This window comes from Herpailurus yagouaroundi, unplaced genomic scaffold (genome assembly GCF_014898765.1).
Source record: "Herpailurus yagouaroundi ecotype Mexico unplaced genomic scaffold, PumYag 437, whole genome shotgun sequence".
Classification (NCBI taxonomy): Eukaryota; Metazoa; Chordata; class Mammalia; order Carnivora; family Felidae; genus Herpailurus; species Herpailurus yagouaroundi.
In genome coordinates this window covers 505,817-524,097 of record NW_024412654.1, presented here as the reverse complement: position 1 = coordinate 524,097, position 18,281 = coordinate 505,817, and the positions used below count along the sequence as shown (strand labels likewise).

At 52.5% G+C, this 18,281-nt stretch overlaps 1 protein-coding gene across 1 annotated transcript in view; it reads right to left on the bottom strand.

The window, feature by feature from the left end:
- The window catches only part of POLE (DNA polymerase epsilon, catalytic subunit), a 43,590-nt gene extending 25,309 nt beyond the window's left edge, over positions 1-18,281 (bottom strand). Inside the window, exons 1-22 of the mRNA XM_040464171.1 lie at positions 18,118-18,281; positions 17,613-17,693; positions 16,956-17,000; positions 16,716-16,808; positions 16,246-16,400; positions 13,938-14,079; positions 13,743-13,823; positions 12,893-13,000; positions 12,491-12,601; positions 12,132-12,217; positions 11,777-11,896; positions 10,396-10,528; positions 10,189-10,302; positions 9,846-10,058; positions 9,486-9,593; positions 4,701-4,829; positions 4,514-4,616; positions 4,276-4,422; positions 3,733-3,878; positions 1,542-1,690; positions 433-525; positions 96-240 (exon numbers count right to left, since the gene is read on the bottom strand). Coding sequence (XP_040320105.1) covers positions 96-240; positions 433-525; positions 1,542-1,690; positions 3,733-3,878; positions 4,276-4,422; positions 4,514-4,616; positions 4,701-4,829; positions 9,486-9,593; positions 9,846-10,058; positions 10,189-10,302; positions 10,396-10,528; positions 11,777-11,896; positions 12,132-12,217; positions 12,491-12,601; positions 12,893-13,000; positions 13,743-13,823; positions 13,938-14,079; positions 16,246-16,400; positions 16,716-16,808; positions 16,956-17,000; positions 17,613-17,693; positions 18,118-18,192 — 2,577 coding nt within the window. The 5' untranslated portion in view covers positions 18,193-18,281. The remainder of the gene's footprint in view (positions 1-95; positions 241-432; positions 526-1,541; positions 1,691-3,732; positions 3,879-4,275; positions 4,423-4,513; positions 4,617-4,700; positions 4,830-9,485; positions 9,594-9,845; positions 10,059-10,188; positions 10,303-10,395; positions 10,529-11,776; positions 11,897-12,131; positions 12,218-12,490; positions 12,602-12,892; positions 13,001-13,742; positions 13,824-13,937; positions 14,080-16,245; positions 16,401-16,715; positions 16,809-16,955; positions 17,001-17,612; positions 17,694-18,117) is intronic.

The following is an 18,281-nucleotide window of genomic DNA, read 5'->3' as shown; positions in this document are numbered from 1 at the left end:
CCCCCCCCCCCCCCCCCCGCAAATCCCCATCAGAGTAGAGACGTTAAGAACCCAGGCCCAGAGATAGCAGGCCCTCCCTGGAGACCCAGGCTCACCTTGACCATGATGTTTAACATGGCCCCAGGGTAGGAGATGGTCACCTTGGGTTTTTTTACACTGGTCGTCTTGATGACAAAGTTTTCGGGGAAGCTGTTGGGCAGGACGCACCATATTCCGTCTGTGTCCAGCTCTAAGGGCCTCCTTTAGAAAGAGAGAAACGAGGCCACGTGGATGCTGGGCCATGGCCTCCACGCAGGAAGTACCCAGTGTGAAGGCCCTTCCGGGCCGTGGACCCAAAAACACAATGCCCACATGCTCACTCCCCGTCGGTGCCCCCCAGCCTTCCCCCACAGGCTGTCCACTCCCAGCAGCTGACCAGAGCACAGCGCTCACCCGATCTGCTCGATCAGTTCCCGCGCCTGGGTGATGATGTTGGCTCCCGTGAAGCAGACAATGCCTGCCATCTCCATGGAGTACCAGCGAGCCCTGAGGAAGACAGTCACAGCCTGGGGGTGGGGTGGGTAGGGCTCCCCACAAAGGGTCCTTAGAGGAGGTCAGGAGGACACCACAGAGGGGACGTCTGAAGTGGGGCAGGAACCGTGGCAGCACGGGGCCGTGCTGAGGACACTCCTCCGCCCTGCTTCAGGGTGTGGGGCTGGAGGCGGCACGCTCTCTGGGTACCCGCCCAGATGGTCCCGTGGGGGGGGGGGGGGGGGGGGGGGGGGCGGGGCCGGGGGGGGGGGGGGGGGGGGGGGGGGGGGGCGCCGCGGGGGGGGCCCCCCCCCCGGTGGGCCCGCGCCCCCCCCCCCCCCCCCCCCCCACGAGCCCTCTCCCTCTGTCCCCAGCTCCACCTCGTGCCTTCTCCATCTCCCAGACCCGACCCTCATCCTCCGACTTCTCGGGGAAAGCACAGGCCCACAAACACCCTCAACTCCCCACCAGACACCCGCCTCGTTGCCCCCAAACCAGGTCTCACCCGCAAGGTCGGGCGCCCAGAGGCCGGCCCCGCTTTCCTCCCCCTCATCCAAACCCAACGAACCCCAGCACCCCATCGCTCTCCTCCAGAGCCTCCATGCTGCTGCTCCTCACGACCCTGCCCACGGCGGCCAGGCCTCTACAGCCTGCTCTCCCCAAGGCCCTCACCCACCTGGCTGTACATCTCCATCAGAAAGAGCATCCATCTTGGCTTTCAGACCCCCCCACTCCTGGCCATCCTGACTTCTCAGACAGCTTTACACCCCCCATGGCTCACGTGGTGCTTTTTCAGGACGGCCTACACCCTCTACAGCCCCCAAGTTATGCCATTCACCAAGTCACATATATACACTGGAAACTGCCAAATCACCGTCTCCAGCCCAAGACATTCCGACAACACGTCTGTGGTACCGATCCCTGGCAGTCCAGACACTCTGGGTCAGCGCAGCCGGACGCCCCCACCCCCGCGCCCGCCCCGGCTCTCCCCCCCGCGCTCCACGTAGTGAGGCCCTCGGCCGGGAGCCCACCCTTTGCGCATGACGTAGCCGTAGAAGGAGTTCAGGATGCACTTGTGTGCCAGCTGCAGGGAGTCGTACAGGACCTCCATGTTCTTGCAGCGCTTCACTTCGGCGGCGTCACCCACCTCCACGGCCGCAGACAGCTTCTTCTTCCACACCTGGAACCACACGCGCACCGATCACCAACTCGGCTCCTCCAGCTCAGTCTACAGTCCACGGCCCGGCATTCTCATATTGTGAAAATGTCAAATCTATAGAAACCTTCAAAATCCAATACAAGTGAAGACTATAGACACATCCGGAAAAACAACCGTTGATGCTCTGCCACGTTTCCTTATCCCGTTCTCTCTAGTGGCACAGTCAGATGAACAAGGCAGACATCGTGACCGACCCCCTAGAGACTCCAGCACATGGTTTCTTTCTTTTTTTTTTTTTTTAATGTTTATTTTTGAGAAACAGAGCGACAGCGCGTGCACAAGCACACAAGTTGGGGAGGGGCAGAGCGAGAGGGAGACACAGAATCTGATGGAGGCTCCAGGCTCTGAGCTGTCAGCACAGAGCCCGACACGGGGCTCAAACCCACAAACCATGAGACCCTGACCTGAGCCGAAGTCGGACGCTTAACTGGCTGGGCCACCCAGGCGCCCCAAGTGTCCAACTCTTGATTTCAGCTCAGGTCATGATGCCAGGGCTGTGGGACAGAGCCTGTGTTGGGCTCCTCACTGAGTATGGAGGCTGCTTAAGATTCTCTCTCTCTGCCCCCCTCCTGCGTGCGCTCTCTTTCTAAAAAAAAGTAATAAAGTAATATAAAGAAAAAAACAATTCAGATATTTGTTGAATGCCTACTATGTGCCTGGTATTGTGTAGACTCTGAAGAACAAGACAGACACTTTTAGTGCTTGTCTGAAGAGAGAGAGCGAATAAGTAACTTAATAGTTAATTAACATGAAATGGTATGGCAGTTCCTCAAAAGGTTAAAAACGGAATTAGCACATGACCCAGCAATCCCGTCTGGGTGCACACTCAAAAGAATGACATCAGGGACTTCAAGAGATTTGCACACCCACGTTCACAGCGCCATTCTTCACAGTGGCCAAACCGCGGAAGCAACCCAGTGTCCGTGGACAGGGGGCGGATGCACACGATGTGGTGCGTACACACAACGGAGAAACATTCAGCCCCCGACAGGAGATTCTGACACCCGCGACTACACGGACGAACCCGGAGGACACGACGCGAAGGGAAAGGAGCCGTCATAAGAGACAAACACCGCATGAGTCCACTTCCGTGAGGGCCTAGAGGAGCTGGACTCAGAGACCGAAAGTGGGATGCGGGGCTTGTGGTTAGATGGTGCCGAGTTTTAGTTCTGCGAGATGAAGAGCTCTGGCAAGGGCCGGGGGTGGCGGCTGCATAACAGTGTGAACGTACCCAACGCCACAGAACCGTGCACTTAAAAACGTTAGGTTTTATGTCGCGTATCTTTTACAGTGATAAAGTCTATCAGAGCAGGGACCTTACTGAGTCCAACAATGAAGGAAGGTCTTTCAGGGAAAAGAACCCCATTTGCTTAAGTATAAAGCTACGATTTGTCACGACGACTGAGGTGGTATGTGTCTTCCCTGATCCTCCTGGATGAGCCAGGCCAGTAAATCACCCGAATCTGTCCCCATCGGAGGCTGGCAAACTCCGGCCATATGGCCAATACCGTGCTCGTGCAGCCTCCGCTTCTGCTCCGCTGCTCACCTCCCTGCTGCAGCGGACACGGCTCCGTTCCTATCAAATTTTATTTATAAAAAGTCTGCCCACCCATAGTCAGCTGATCCCTGCTCTGAATAAATATTTCAAAAGCAATCATTCAAAATAGTTTCAAGGCCTCAGGCCCTTAAATCCTCAAAACTAAAAATAACCAAGGGGCGCCTGGGTGGCTCAGTTGGTTATGTGTCTGACTCTTGAGCTCATCCTAGGTCTTGGTCTCCAGGTCATGAGTTCGGGCCCCTCGCTGGGCTCCACACTGGGCATGAAGCCTACTTAAAAACAAGAAATAAACAAACTCAAAACTGTGCATTCAATTACTTTCCAAACGCGTGAGGCTGGGAGCCACACATCCTAACTGGGGAAGTCATGACTGTCCACACAGCACCAAAAAAGGACTCTCCTCTCAGAAACTAGACTGTTCTGACTTCACAAAGGTCAGACTCGCCTTGTGGAGACCCTTGAACTCATAGCGCCTGTCCCGGAAGGCGCGCACCGTGTCCACATAGAAGGAGTTCTCCCGCTGGCAGATGGTGGTGAGGCGCTCCTCCACCCTGGTCACGTGGATCTTCTTGTAGGCCTTCCGGCAGTAATCTGCGGCACAATCGAGAGCAGGGAAGCATGTGAGACCCCAAACAGGAGATAGCCGGGCCACCTGTACGTAGCCAAAGGAAGTCAGGATAAGGCCGACACCAACAAATGAAGCTTCCCAGGTCAGTACGGAGGAGCACGAAACTCAGAGAGACGGTGCTGGTTTATCCTATCAAAGGACAGCCCAGTGTGAACGGGCCAAATTCGGCAAGAGCCCGGGAAACAGAATTCATCATCCGAACATTCACTGAGGGAGAAATAAGGAAAGGGAAGCTAGGAAGAGAGAGTTCACAGTGATCTCATCTCTCATCTAGTGCAACATCTAGTTTAGATGACATCAAGCTGTGACATACCAGAAAGGCCCAAGTCAGAGGAACCACAGTGTTTGGAAACCGCTCACCTGACAGCCTCCGCTTCTCATATTTAGCCTGCTCCTCGCGGGACAGCTCGTGAAAGGCCCGGGCTGGGCCCTCTGCAGTCAAGGGAGGGAACTTCTCTGACTCCAGCTGGTGCTGGATCCGATGGTACTCGCTGCGACTGGCTGGCACTAGGAGGGCGAGAGAGGAGAGTCTGTGACAAAGACCTATGCACCCGCTGCCTGCTGAGCCACCCGGCCCCTGCCCCTGGGTCGCACTCACTGAACTCGCCCCTCCACTGCCAGGCCATCTTCCTCTGGCAGTCTGCTCCAGGCTTGTTGAAGTCACAGGCAGCACAGGTGGCCTCGTCCACCACGGCAGAGGGCTGGGGGTGGGGAGGGTGGGGGGAGGGCAGCAGTTAGTATTTGGGCAGAAAAGAGCTCGATTCTGACAGGGGAATCCGTCTCACCTGCAGGCGGTTCGTCAGGATGATGTTGGGGTACATGGCCCCCACATCCAGGTGGTAGATAAGGGGACACTCGATTCTGTTTGGGACATCTTTCAGGGAGGTGAGCTTGGTTTTAATCTGATCACACACCTATGGAGAAAGGAGAAAGACTGTATAGACAGTAACAAAGCAAGCACGTGGGTCCCAGAAGGACAGCAGACGCTGGCCACCAATGCTAGGTCCGGGAGGTACAGGAACCTCACAAGGAAAGAACCCTAAGGAGCACAGCATCTCGGGAAGCAGCAGCCTCCACTCCAGAGGACCTTTTGGGACTGGGAGAAAACTGAAAGACTGTGGCCTCAGATGGCAGGGCCCACCCACCAGCAAGGTGTAAGACCCAGCTCGAGTATCAACAGCACCCTTCCTGGGTGCCCTGTGTGCATGCACAGTGTGGACATGTGATATCCCTGCCTCAGCAGCCTCTCACCTGACACATGAGAGGCTCAAGAGCTTAGCAGGGGCTCAAGCACAGGCGCCCTTAGCCCAAACGCCACACTCTGAACCTCGGTGCTAGATGGTCCCCAGCATTATTTTACAAACCAATGAATCAGATTTGTTTCCAGCCAGAGGTTAAACTGTTATCTAAAAAAACCCTCCTGGTACCTAACACCTAGATATCCTGCATGAAATATGAGGACTATCCCTGTAAATGCAGAACTGAGTTTCTAAGTTACCCCAGAGGGCAAGAGCGAAGAGTAGACTCAAAACCAGAGCAGAGAGCTACATCAGCAGTGGCCTGGCAGAGGCCAGGCTCTGGGTTGGGGTCTCTAGGACCACTCCCAGGTGCAGTGACTCACAGTGCAAGGACACAGAACTCAATCAGCAAAGGGGAAAGGCATTGGAGCGAGGTCAGGAGGAGGTCAGGCTCAAGCTGGGATGAGCTTAATTCTCCTGGCATCGAACCAGGACATGTGCCTGATGCCATCTTGCTCATGGACCCAGTGCCCAGAGTGTTCACTGAGCACTGGGCACCTGGGCACCTTGGCCCACACACACCCAAACCACACTCCCAGGAGGGCAATGCTCCGTGTGAACAAGTGTCTGCATGAGTGAGCAAGGTTCAGGAGGGACTCCTGTCCGAGAAAGGAGAGAAACCTCCCTCCTGAGACCCGAGCTCCCGGCCTCACGAGCAGACCTTTCCAAGGTCGGCTGCCTTGGCCCAGGGTGTGTGCACTCCCGCACGGTTCTCGTGCCTCCTCAGGGACAGGAAGCCTGCACACAACAGGGGGAAGATACAGAACCCCCCAAAAAGGCAGGACCAACAAAGGCCACCTCTATGAAAGAATAAACTACAAGTCTGCTCACCAAAATCACATCTCCTCTGGGCTGCACATCTGGCACCGCAGGCTAGTCCCTCTAATAAGTGTGGGGTTTACGTTATACTCCACTGGATCTGGGAACCCTCCGGCCCAGGAACCAGGTGACAAGGGACCCCGGCCACAAACAACCATCAAAGTAACTGATGGCCCCTGAAGGGCTGCAGGAGATTCCCTGCTGAATACAAATTCACATCCCAAAATCACAGAGCGTGGGAAGAAACACCCCCATGACCAACAGCAGACACAGGGGGAGGAGGCCGAGAACACGAGAGAATAAGCCTCCCAGAGTAAACGTGGGGAAACTAGCACAATTAAAAATACTAAAGACCAAGCCCTAAATAAAACAGGGAGAGAAAGAGTCCACTTTTTTTTTTTTTAATGTTTATTTTTGAGAGAGAGACACAGAGTGCGAGTGGAGGATCAGAAAGAGAGGGAGACAGAACACGAGTGGGTGAGGGGCAGAGAGAGAGGGAGACACAGAAGCAGAAGCAGGCTCCAGGCTCTGAGCTGTCAGCACAGAGCCCAATGTGGGGCTAAAACTCACAAACGATGATCAGACCTGAGCCGAAGTCGGATGCTTAACCAACTGAGCCACCCTGGTGCCCCTAAAACTAACTGTCTTCTAATGGTCATATATTCACTCTCCCAAAACTAATACCTGATTACGTCATAACATTAATATGTACTTATCTGGTAAGTTCATTCTGCACAAAACACACACATCAGAACTGGAGAATTAGTATATTTAGAAGTTAATCTAATGACTCAGGAAACCTCTGGATGGGACCAGATAATAAATATCTTAATTTAGGTTTTGTGGCCACACAATCTGTCACAATCTTTTTTTTATAACATCTTTAAAATGTAAAAGCTATTCTTAGCTTGCTGGTTACACAGGCCTCATGGGCTATAGTTTGCCAACGTCTGTTATAGACATTTAAGAATAGAGAAAACCAGGGGTGCCTGGGTGGCTCACTTGGTTAAGCGTCCGACTTCAGCTCAGGTCATGATCTCACGGTCTGTGGGTTCAAGCCCCACGTCGGGCTCTGTACTGACAGCTCAGAGCCTGGGGTCTGCTTTGGATTCTGTATCTACCCCTCTCTCTGCGCCTCCCCTGCTCTCTCTCCTCTCAAAGATAATGAACATTAAAAAAAAAAATGCTTAAAAAAGAATAGAGAAAACTAAAAAACATCTGAATAAATACGAAGACTAACCAGGAGAGTAGCCATCTTTTTTTTTTTTAATGAAATACGTTAAATTTGGAAGTCATATTAGAAAAATCATTTGAATGAAAAATTGCCTTTAGTATTAAACTCCTTAAGGGGCGCCTGGGTGGCTCAGTTAAGCATCATTCGACTCTTCATTTCAGCTCAGGTCATGATCTCACGGTCGGGAGATCAAGCCCCGCGTCAGGCTCTGCGCTGTGTGTGGAGCCTGCTTGGGATTCTCTCTCTCTCTGCACCCCTACCCCTGCAAGCTCTCTTTCAAAAAACAAAACACAACAACACAACATTCCTTAAAACCCTCCAAAGTAGTCAAAATAAAAAAACACACCAAAAATTATACAGCAACAATGACTAAAAGGAAGAATGTTTATCATATACAACAGAAAATACCAGAAGTATTAATATTTGTTCCTAGTTGAATTTTAAGCAAATCAATCATTTGAATAATCACTCCATCCTTCTCCACCCTGAGGCAGGTCCTGAAATGACAATGAGGAGGCCCACGGAGACAGTCCAGGTAAGAGGGGAGGGAGACACAGTTCCCACGGAACACACCTGCACTGCCGAGATCCCCGGCTGGCACCTCCCATCAGCATCCTCGGGATGAGATGGTCCCTCGGGAACAAAAAGATGAGTCCAGTGCCCTCTAGAACACACTTTAGAAACCGCGAAGGAGCCATACTCCGTCCTCTAGGAGCCTAGTGCTGGATTCACCAGGGTGTCTAGAGTCCCTCCAATCAGCATATCTTTGTTCTCACTCATTTCACTGTTTCTTCAAGTTGAAAGTGTGTTCCTTCTAAGGTGTTAACTCACATTTGTTCTTTAGCCTAGCCACTCTTCTAGATTGTTCTTAGTTCCTTTTTTTTTTAAGTTTTTTTAATATTATTTGTTTTTGAGACAGAGACAGAGTGTGAGCAGGGGAGGGGCAGAGAGAGAGGGAGACACAGAATCCGAAGCAGGCTCCAGGCTCCGAGCTGTCAGCACAGAGCCCAACGTGGGGCCTGAACTCAAGAGCCGTGAGATCATGACCTGAGCCAAAGTCGGATGCTTAAGCGACTGAGCCACCCAGGCGCCCCCAGGTTGTTCTTAGTTCTTAAAGTGTATGGTAGCTGGAGCTAACAACAGCTGCACAGCACTTTACAGTGTACAAACACAGCTTTCTCACGTGTGAGAGACCAGAGAGCACAAGCAGGGGAGGGGCAGAGGGAGAGGGAGAATCTTAAGCAGGCTCCACGCCCAGCACAGAGCCCAGCGTGTGGCTTGATCTCAGGACCATGAGATCGTGACCTGAACTGATATCAAGAATCTATTAAGAGTTGGATACTTAACTGACTGAGCCACCCAGGCGCCCCTGTAACCACATTCTTATTCGAATTCTGCCTAGTGAGTCTGTTCTGAGCCATTTCTTAGAGAGAGACAGACAGAGAGGAGAGACGGGGAGGATGAGGAGAGAATCTCTGCCCTGAGCGTGGAGCCTGATGCGGGTCTCCATCTCACAACATCAAGATCATGACCCGAGCTAAAATCAAGAGTCACATGCTTAACTGACAGACCCACTCATCTGCCCATGTTATGACATATTTCTTAAAATCAATCCTAAAACTCGTAAAAGCTCCAAACCACTAGTAACTCAATATGCTGTAGTGTTGAGCAGTGCCCGACAGACACACCTGAGAAGTGAGAAGTGCCACGTTCAAATAAGACAAGCAAGGCGGGAGGTACCTGGGGTCTCTAGGCACGTAGCACTTGTAAATGGTGCTTTCTAACCATTATTGGACAGTTTTTACAGTCACTATATTTTACTCTGTCATCTGTAGGAATTGACTATCATCACTTTTAAAGTCTCCTGAACAACAAAAATTAAAACCAGTGGCTCCTCGCTGCCTACAAAATAAAATCCAAATGAACTGGGCATAAGGCCTATCCCTCGCCTTTGTCCTGCGTACACCCACCACGATGTTCTAAGCAATAGCCAGCTCAAGACCCCATGGCCAACTTGTGAATCTCTACCATCTCCCAAAGCCCAGTCATTCACTGTAACCACAACACTGTCCTGTGCCCCCCAAGCAGACCAGAACAGACTCTGTTATCACCAGGCTCGGAGCCCAAGTACCAGCACACGGTAGGTGCATGCTACTGAAAGCAGCCAGTCTACAAGCAGGGCGTGTGAAGACGGTCTCTCCTGGCCCCCGGAGCGTTACCTCTTGGAAGTTGGTGACCTGCTCCATGGGCACCTTCTCCTCTTCCTCGATGGCATGACGCATGGTCTTCTCCACCCGCTGCAGCAGGAAGTCAAAGGCGGCAGGATTCTAGTACAGATGACCAAGAGAGGACGCAAGTGAGAAGGGGAAACGCCCTCACACGTACCCAACTACCTCGCGCAGGACACTGCGGGGACTGGCCCGGAGAAGCCAAGGGCTTGTCCCGCAGCACCTCAGTCAAGGACAGGCCAGACAAGGGAGGGCTGGTGAGGGACCCACAGGGCAAGAAAGGGGTGAGGGCTGTACTACAGCCCTGGAGGCTTCTGGGTCTCAGCCCTCGGGAGAGCGGGGAGGGCTCACCATCCTGAACCGGCAGGGGATGTCACTGCGGAACACGCCCGACTCCAGGGCCTCCACATGGCCACCCACATAGGTCTCGGCATCCAGCACGTGGCCATCATCGGTCAGCTTGTTAAACTCCTGCTCCTGCTTGTTGGGGAAGACGATGTTGGCATGGAAGGCCTGCACCATCAACAAGGCCTCACACAGCGTCCCGGAGCCCTTCCGCAGCACCTGCGGGGGGAAAAGCCAGACTTCAAACCAAACGCCAAAATCACGCAGCTGCATCCACGGCAGCCGCCGGGGACGAGCTCCGAGGGCCAGCGGGCTGACACCGGCACACGGGGCCGGGAGACGCACTGACCTCGTCAGGCTCCATGGGGATGATGGTGCAGAGGGCGAATATGAAGGGGTGGACGTACTTCATGTACAGGTAGTACGTGGCCACCGCGTCTGACACCGAGTACGTGGCCAGAGTCTGAGGAGAGAACACAGGGCAGTAAGAGCAACAAGGAGCCGGGCAGGCACCGTGTGGGAGCTACAGGTGAAGGCCGTGAGGAGAGGCGCATGCCTGGGGCTGCTCGGTGGCCATCCGGCACATGTCTTCAGGGTCCAGCTCCACGGGGTCGTAGCCCAACTTGGCTTTGGCAGCCGCCTTGAGGTTGTGACTGCCCACAGGAAGGTAACTGTCCCTCTTCACCCACCTAGGAACAAGAACGCGTGCAAAGGTCAGAGATGGCTCTGAGACACAGCCCACGCACTGCGAGAGGCAGCCCCGCTGGACACGACGCAGAAAGACGCCTCGTCCCAACAGGTACGCCAAGGATTGCCACCGAGACCCCGCATGGCACAGGCGCCTCGCGAAGCCTCTATCCCAGATCCAGGTAATCTCACAGATACGCCCACAAACACAAGGAAACGCCAGTCTCCCGAGTCCCATGGCCTCCCTCTGTCCCTTGTGGACAGAGAGAACACTGAGCAGGAGGGAGCCCTCGGCCCCCAGCTTGTCCCATGGGACTGCCAGTCTGCTCTGCTCTCCCCCACCCGGCTCAGGCCCTCTTCTTAACCTCCTCTCTGCTTACACAGTCCCTTCGGCACAGAAACCGGGGGCTACCCTGTGCCCCTCACCCTCACACCTGTCTGCAAATCCTCCCTGTGAGGCAGCTCCGAGACGGATGTGGTCGTGTCCCTGGCGCCCACAGCTCTCTCTTGACTGCATCAAGTCTCCCCTCCCTCAGCCTCCAGACCCTTGGCCATCCTCACCCCTAGAAGTGCCCCTGGGGTCTCCCAATATTGCCGCCTCCTCTGAAGCCCCCCCCCATCCTTTTTCTTCTCTTCTGGAATCCGTTGATCACCACGCCCCCTGTAAGTGGGGTTCCCAGGCCTGCTTCTACCTAGAACCCACCCTCCTGCTCCAGAGCCCACCCCAAACCCTGAGAACCAACATTCCCTGTGCCCCAGGTGCCCCTGCCCCCCGCCCAGGTCTGTGGATGCCCAAGTCCACCCCTCTCCTCACTCCCATTTGCCCCCTCCGGCCCCCACCATAATGCCAGGCCCCCCAAGATAAAATCTTCCTCCCCACAGGGTACAGGAGGCCCACAAGAGCTCCTTTCTCTCCAGCCTGGACACCCCTGGCTGCAGCACCCTCACCTCTGTGGGGAGCTCTCACAGCACCGGGGCCTCACTCAACCGGGCCTCTTTCTGTTCTGGCTTCCCCAGCCCGAGGCCTGACACTGATGTGTTTGCTGGTGGAAGGAGTAATGAACACACAGGGGAAGACAGCACGTCCCCAGACCCAGCCACAGCCGCTGTCCTTGAAGGTGATGGAGCTGCAACAGAGGCCACCATCCTCCCTCAAAGGGACGCAGACAGGACAAGGGTGTGCAAGAAGGGAGCCTCGGACCCGCACACAGAAAGCCCTCTAAGACAGTGCCAGGAGCCGCCGGGCCTACCTGAGACAGTCCATGTGGATGCACTGGGATGCCTTATACTCCCCCTGGCTGTCCTTCTGGAACCCTATCTCCTGGTACATGCTCAGCCCATGGACCGCCGCTCTGGCCTCCACAAACGGCCTAGGGATGAGGGCAGACAGATGAGCACACGGCAGGTATTCTTCAGCTCCCTCAAATACAGAAAAACTGCCCCACAAGACTCCCGAGAAAACCCAGGAACCCCCCCACCCACCTCTCCTCTACATCTTAACCATTTCTAAGTGTACAGCTCGTTAGCGTGAGTACATTCACAGTGCCACACAACATCCCCTCCCCGACACACTTCAGTTACTCACAAACTAGACATCAGACTCACCAGTCAAAAAAGTCCCCATTGTAGGTGACCATGATGGTGGGTTTGGCCTCTTGGACGTGTTCAAACCACCTCTGGATTAGATGAACCTGAATTCAATGATTCGTAGCAGTCAGTGGATTTGTGTTTCTCTTCTTCCAGCTACTTCCAATCACCCCTCCCAAAATTTCAGAAAAGCAGGCTGTATCTCATTTCCACACCCACCCCGTGCCCCCAGTGTGAACAAGGACCATACCGCCAGGAACCCAGACCAGCAAGCTGCCATTCTGGTTAAATGAGCACTGAGGCCTCAAGAGTCAGGGGGCTCTTCTTCCTGTCTCACCCCAAACACCAGGGAGTTTCATCACATGACACCTCTTTACCTCGTCGGGTTCATTGAAGACACAGAAGGGTCCCTCATACTCTGGCTTGGGGGTGAACTCGAAATCTCCAACGTCCTCTGACACTATCTCCCTATTGGTGATGAGGTAGCCCTGGGAAGCGTGTGAGCAGTCGGTGTGAGTTAGGACACAAAAAGCCAAACACACCGCCCCACACTTGGCCCAGAAGCTCCTGCAACAAGAGTCTGCAGCAACGGGAGGCCCCTAGCCCACCAGGAGCTGCAGCCCCTAGACCCCAAACGTGTCAGACTCAGATTGGAAGGCAGGGGCACGGCTTGTTTCTTCACTTTCCTGGACTCAACTCACTTATTTTCACTGAAAAAATACCAGCCACAGGGTGCATGCTGCTCCTAGGAAGCGTACACCCCAAAAGGCACCACTTACCTGACCGTCAATCATATAGGAAATCATCATAATCTGGTCAGTCTCAGCATCTGGAAACTTGAGGGGCAGTTTGGTTGTCTCGATGTCAAATGCCAAAACCACAGGGTCCTGCAGGGACATCTCATTAAGTTGGACGTAAACCAAGCTGAGCTCTGGAGACGCCAAGGGTCTTCCCGACACCCACCACCTCCACCTCCAGCTGCTAAAACAAGAGCCAAGCAGCCACAGAGAGAGGTTCCAAAAGAAGCGAGAGAGGCATTTTGGGTTGACTAACCTATGTCAAGAACACCACGATTCACAGAGGGTATGAAATCTTAAACACCTACGAGAGGCTAAAGCACGATGGGAAACTCCTAGAATTACAGAGCACTTGAGTCACAAAGTACTTTAAAATCATGACCTCCTTTTGACCTTTACGATAACCCACATGGGAGACTGTGCTAGAGTCAACATCTCCACTTTGGAAATGAGAAAACAGAGTACAGACTTGCCCAAGATCACAAATGTGTTCCTGAACCAAAGCCTTCCACATACGAATCCGCTTTTCACCCTATCACGTCGCTACCAACCACCCAAAATGGAAGTCAGAGCTCTCCTCTGAAGTTCAGATCCAGCCCAGCTTAAACAAGGACATCACATGGTGACATACAAGCACTAAGTGAAATCACACGTCGTCAGAAACCGACAAAAAGGAAAAAGGAAAAAGATTTCTCTACAACTTTTTTAAGAAAGTATTTGAGGAAAAAGAAGAAAACAAATCTCTGAATTGTATTCATTCTTCAGCACCGAATTAGATCTCTCTAGAAACAAGTGGAAAAGCCAGGATGGAGGAAACGCAAGCAGTACTTACAGGTCGTTCAACAAGGTCATCTCGGCGGGTGATTTCCACAGGGAAGGCATTTCCTCGGTACCTGACGTTGTACCAGTGAGCCTGCGGGACGTGCAGCGTGTTTATCAAGAGTCTATGTCTGTCCCAGGAGGGTTATTTCTCTTCAGTGTCACCTCCTGACCGCCAGGGGCTGCCCGAAAGCGACGGCCCACTCACCGCATGGATCTTCAGGTCAATGGAGAGGCGGATGTGATAGGGCACATCATACTCTCGCATGTCCACGATGTTGTCCAACTGGTCAGTGACCTTCTTAGAGGCTTCCTCTTCATCAACAACCACACTGCCCCCTTGCAGAACACTGTGAAACAGAGAGAGGATACTCCTAACTACAGTCTGCTGGGGGATGGCGCAGGGGGGACCAGAGTCCATGTGGAGTAAACACAAAAGGTAGAAGGTGGCTAAGATGACCAGGACAGGCTCTTCTTAAAGAATTAGTGGGGTGGACCGGGGGGGGGGGGTGGGCGGGGATGCTGGGGTGCTCAGTCGGTTAAGTATCTGACTCCTGATTTTGGCTCAGGTCATGATCTCTCGGTTCATTAGTCTGAGCCCCGTGTCAGGCTCTGCACGGACAGCGTGGAGTCTGCTTGGGATCTCTCTCTCCCTCTCTCTGCCCCTACCCTGCTCATGTTCTTTCTCTCTCTCTCAAAAACAAACTAAAAAAAAAAAAAAAATCCTTTAAACAAAAAGGACGACGTTGGATGACAGCCTCCCACAAGCAGCAGGCTACGGGCAGGAAATTCAGTGAGAGCTCCAAACACGTATTTTATGGGATGTACATTACATCCCAATTAGAAACAAAGAAAGGAAAAATGCTCTGTTACTGGGGAGGCACATGTACAGATGTGAACCACCCTGGCTGACCTTGTTTCCCCATAAGAACGAGAGTCATGGGGTGCCTAGGTGGCTCAGCTGATTAAGAGTCTGACTTCAGCTCAGGTCATGATCTCGCGGTCCATGAGTTCGAGCCCTGCGTCGGGCTCTGTGCTGACAGCTCAGAGCCTGGAGCCTGCTTCGGATTCTGTGTCTCCCTCTCTCTCTGACCCTTCCCTGTTCATGCTCTGTCTCTCTCTGTCTCAAAAATAAACATAAAAAAAAAATTTTTTCTTTTTTTTAAAGAACAAGGGTCACAGGAACACGTCCACCCTGCAGGAGTGTTGTGAGGTAACACTCATAGAGCTCTCTGCGTGGCAGAGCAGCTGGTAAGTAGCAATTTTCCGTACCATAATTACCTTATCATTGGAAAGCAGGAAATCACTGTCACTAGAATATTAACTCTAGTATCAGCCCAGTAAGCTTCTGAACACTAAATGGACTATTAAAGGGGAAAAAAAAGACAACGAGTTTCAGAGAAAGGGCATAGGCCTCTGGGTACACCTTGCAATACTGTAAAAGGTAATTATACTGGGGGCAGGGGGCGGGTGCAGCGCAGAAATGTTCAGGGTCCCAAATTGATCTTTTTTCAGAGAATATGATTAGCTCTCTTGAAGTCTTCATAAGTTTTAATTAGCCAAGATTTCCTCGTCTTTTCTTTATTTATTTTGAGAGAGAGACAGAGAGTGAGCTAGGGACGGGGGGAGAGAGACAAAATCCCAAGCAGGCTCCATACTCAGTGTGGAGCCCAACGAGGGGCTCAATCTCATGACGTGAGCCAAAACCAAGAGTCGGATACTTAACTGACTGAGCCACCCAGGCACCCCAAGATTTCCTCTTCTTAATCTCTTATCCTGTTTCCTATTATTGTTGATGTCTAAACACTTGATGAACAGTGTTAGGCGTCCTATATTTACGTTTTTCTGTATAACACCCAAAGTTTTCTAGAGAAGATGTGCTATGTAACTCTAGGCATTCAGTAAACTCTGTAGGCAGCTTGACACTTGCCATAAGCCATGAAAACAGACTGAAGCGAAGTGGTGTGACTAGGAATCCAAAATGTCTCTGTTACAGCAACTCAATTTTAGAGCCACAAACCCACCGCTATGTAAGAAAAGAGGAAGAGCTCAAATGTAAGCCAAAAAACCACCATTTCTTTAACAAAAATGCAGCACATAAGAAATTCTATCTAGCGGCACCTGGGCGGCTCAGTTGGTTAAGCGTCCAACTTTGGCTCAGGTCATGATTTCACGGCTCATGAGTTTAAGCCCCGCGTCGGGCTCTGTGTTGACAGCTCAGAGCCTGGAGCCTGCTTCAGATTCTATGTGTCTCTCTCTCTCTCTCTCTCTCTCTGGCCCTCCCCTGCTTGTGCGTTCACGCTCTCTCTCCCTCTCAAATATTACAAAAAAAAAAAAAAAAAAAAAGAAAGAAAGAAATTCTATCTAATTGCTTGAAAGTGCTTCCACACTGGACAAGCCAATCCTTACGGTAACTTCACCACTGGGTTTTCCTACCTCCCGTCCATCTTGCCCCTCGGGACACACAGGAACCCGTCCGTGTGGACTCACTGGCTGCTTACGACAGGTAAGCTCACCTGGACAGCATAGCTGTGTAGGCATCACTGGCGTGGCCCTGCTCCCGGCTCTTCCTCACGGCAGGGGAGATGTCCTTCCTCACTCTGACAAGGTCCTCCACCGTGTTGAAGGACAGCTTAATGTAATTTCGCTTCAAACCCACCAAGTGATTTGGCTACAAAATGAAGAGATTGTGCTCATGAGCTCAAGAGAAAAAAGACTTTATTGGGGAAAGAAAATAAAGGGACAACGACTCAAAGGTAAACCCACGAATGGAAGAGTCAGCAAGTCCAAAGCACCTTGTCCAACTCTGCGTGTGGCACCAACTATGCCACTGGACTTCTCCAGGACATACGGACAGTCACCGAAGCCCCGCCACCCGTACCACCCCACAGGTGCTAAACTTGGCCTCCTCCCATCTCACCCATCTCGCCCCGTGTGCAGGGCAGACCCAGCCTCATTTATCCTGGAAGGGCCAAGTGGTACTCACCAAGTCCAGATCCTCTTTGGGGACAGTCTCTACTTTAGCAATTTTACCCTGAAACTTCTTGGAGAGAAAAGATGAAACTTCTCGCTCACAACCCTAAATTGAGATCAGAGTGAAAGGACTTTCTACAGTGAAATCTGTCTTCCTGGCCCGTTTCTCTAGAGGCCCCTTTACGTTCAGTTCCGAAGCTCCCCATAACACGAGGCTCAGGTCGTGTGACCTGACTCTACTAACCACACTTACCTTTCTGGTTGCAATGTAGAAATATGGCTTGTAGGGCAAGGCCACCTGCGAAAGCCACCGACCATTCAGAGGCAACAAGAAAGAAAAAAGGGAGATGAGTGAAGACACGCTGTTTGCTATTATACTCGTGAGCAGCCTGGATCCAATGCACCCTTGCCCTTAGACACCTCTTAAAAGACACTGCAGGGGCACCTGGGTGGCTCAGTCAGTTGAGCTTCCGACTTTGGCTCAGGTCATGATCTCAGGGTCGGTGAGTTTGAGCCCCGCGTCGGGCTCTGTGCTGACAGCTCAGAGCGTGGAGCCTGCTTCAGACTCTGTGTCTCCCTCTCTCTCTGACCCTCCCCCATTCATGCTCTGTCTCTGCCTCAAAAATAAATAAATATTTAAAAAAACTAAAAAAAAAAAAAAAAAAGGTGCTGCAGCAGGAAATTAAGAGCTGCACACATGGCAGGGGCAAAAGTCTGAGACAGACAACACTGCTCTTTCAGTCTGTCCAAGCTGGCTCCTCTTATGATATCCTAAATGGTGACCCATGTGGCTCCAAGGGACCCGTGTCCCTGACACCTCCCAACCCCCTCTCCTCACAGCTACCACTTTGGACCCAGCTACACCTCATCACTTGAGTGGCTTTTAGCTTCTTGGGGTTCAGGGGCTTACCTTAAATCTGCTCCCGTCATCTTGAATAAAGTAGTAATCCACCGCACTGACCAGGCGTTTATCTTCATCTAAAATCTCGGTCTACGAGAGAACCAGCCAGCACAGGCACCTTACCCGCTGCACAGTCCAAGACCCCTCTTGCTTTTCACTCTCTGGGAAACTGAGCACAAAAACAAACCCTTTCTCCCTGCCCCGCCCCCGCATAAACATCCCGCAGCCCCATTCACGAGAACTGCAGCAGCGCAACACCTTTCAAATGAGGATTTCTCTCGATCCCTCCCTCATCCCTGAAAACTTCATTCTTATAGGTTAACAGGGACACCCTTCACCCTGGTCTTCCCAGTAGCCCCTACACGACCCAGCGGTGTGAAAGAGGGAAGCAGGAGAGCTACAAACAATGCCGTCTCCACCTGTATCCCCCACTCTGCCAAGGCCTAGGCTGCTCCGAGGGGTGCAGCTGCCCTCCTGAGCGGGACGAGGACCGAGAAAAAGCCCAGGCGCTTACAGGGTGCATGTTGATGAGCCAGCCCGTCTTCTCACCAGGCTCCTTGAGTCTCTCAAAACCAAACCGCAAGTCCATCTTATCTGTCCACTGACTGCGCTCCAGGCGCTTAAGTGCCGAGACAGAGGAAGAGGGGCCATCGTCCCTGAATGAAAGGAGGGAAATTC